This window comes from Plasmopara halstedii (genome assembly GCF_900000015.1).
Source record: "Plasmopara halstedii genome assembly, contig: Scaffold_2558, whole genome shotgun sequence".
Lineage (NCBI taxonomy): Eukaryota > Oomycota > Peronosporomycetes > Peronosporales > Peronosporaceae > Plasmopara > Plasmopara halstedii.
The window spans coordinates 1-1,116 of NW_020189465.1; the positions used below are offsets into that span (position 1 = coordinate 1).

Consider the following 1,116-nt stretch of genomic DNA (forward strand, 5'->3'; position numbering starts at 1 on the left):
TGCATTTGCACACACAAGCACGCATCACTTCTACCTCTGCCCTTCTTATATCCTTTATTTGTGATAACGTTTTTGCTTCGGATGACTTTGATTCTATCGTAGGCGTAATGAAGCTTTGAGTTTTAGCTGATGTCGTCTCAGGGGACGTGCTACAGCAAACCTGATTCGATCAGACGCATCCGATTGACGCGATGGCAATGAATCGGCGGTGTGCATCTAGGAGAATCTTCATTTTGATTTGTGGAAGCAGCGCAACCAGCTCAGTCATGATCACCTCAAGTTCACCTGCAGGGACATATGTTGGACTTATTACCCGACCGTTATTGCGCTTAACCCGTACACGATTTTCCAACAAGATTTTTGAAGCGGTATCGCACAATAGGGCCCTTGATTTTGTCCTTGAAAAAGTCTGGGTTTCTGTTTAGCTTGTTGGCCACATCATCCCACGCTGCCAAAATCGCTTCAAATCTGGCTCGAACAGGCAACAGTTCCTTGACATACTTGATAAGCAAAATGTGATCCTCTTGGGTGTACCGTTGACGAGTGGCCTTGGCGAGAACCTGGTCATCGGTTTTCACGAAAAGCAAGGTGGACGACGACTGCGGTTCCTTTGAAAACGGGGCAATAGCCATTTGTGAGGACACAACGGATAGCTTCTTTTCGACCAAATCGTTACTGTCTTCAGGTCGAATTTCACGAGAGCGACCCCGCTTGCCCAGTATCTGGACCTGATCTTCCCTCTCGGTGGTGTCCAGCTTGGGCACCACCTCAGCCATGACATTACGAAAAGCAGCGCCTGTGATAGAGCGCTTGCTGGCCGACTCCGGTCTTAATCTAATCGCGGTAGCGCACTACAAGGCGCTCAAAACGTTTCTTGGCGATGGGACCTTTAAGGTAGTGCATTGTAGAAGCATGAGAGTCGTTTAGAGTCGTGGTGATCTCATCCTACCTGGCCATACGGTGCGCGAAATGGCATACTGTGTTCACTTGAGCTGCAGGTAAATAATCCAATTTGGGGTCAAGGCGCTGGCGAGTTCGCTGCTTGGGTGTCATGATTCAGAGGTTGCTTCAATCTTTTCTCTTAGCGATTTCCGTATTCTAATTCCAACTCTCACT

General features: G+C 48.2%; 1 protein-coding gene across 1 annotated transcript; it reads right to left on the minus strand.

The window, feature by feature from the left end:
- Positions 1-329: 329 nt before the first annotated feature.
- Positions 330-776, minus strand: PHALS_04286 (uncharacterized protein; the record flags this gene model as incomplete). Its single annotated transcript, XM_024718375.1, has 1 exon — positions 330-776. The coding sequence occupies one exon, from the start codon at positions 774-776 to the stop codon at positions 330-332; it is 447 nt and encodes a 148-aa protein (XP_024583780.1).
- Between the last annotated feature and the right edge of the window lie 340 nt (positions 777-1,116).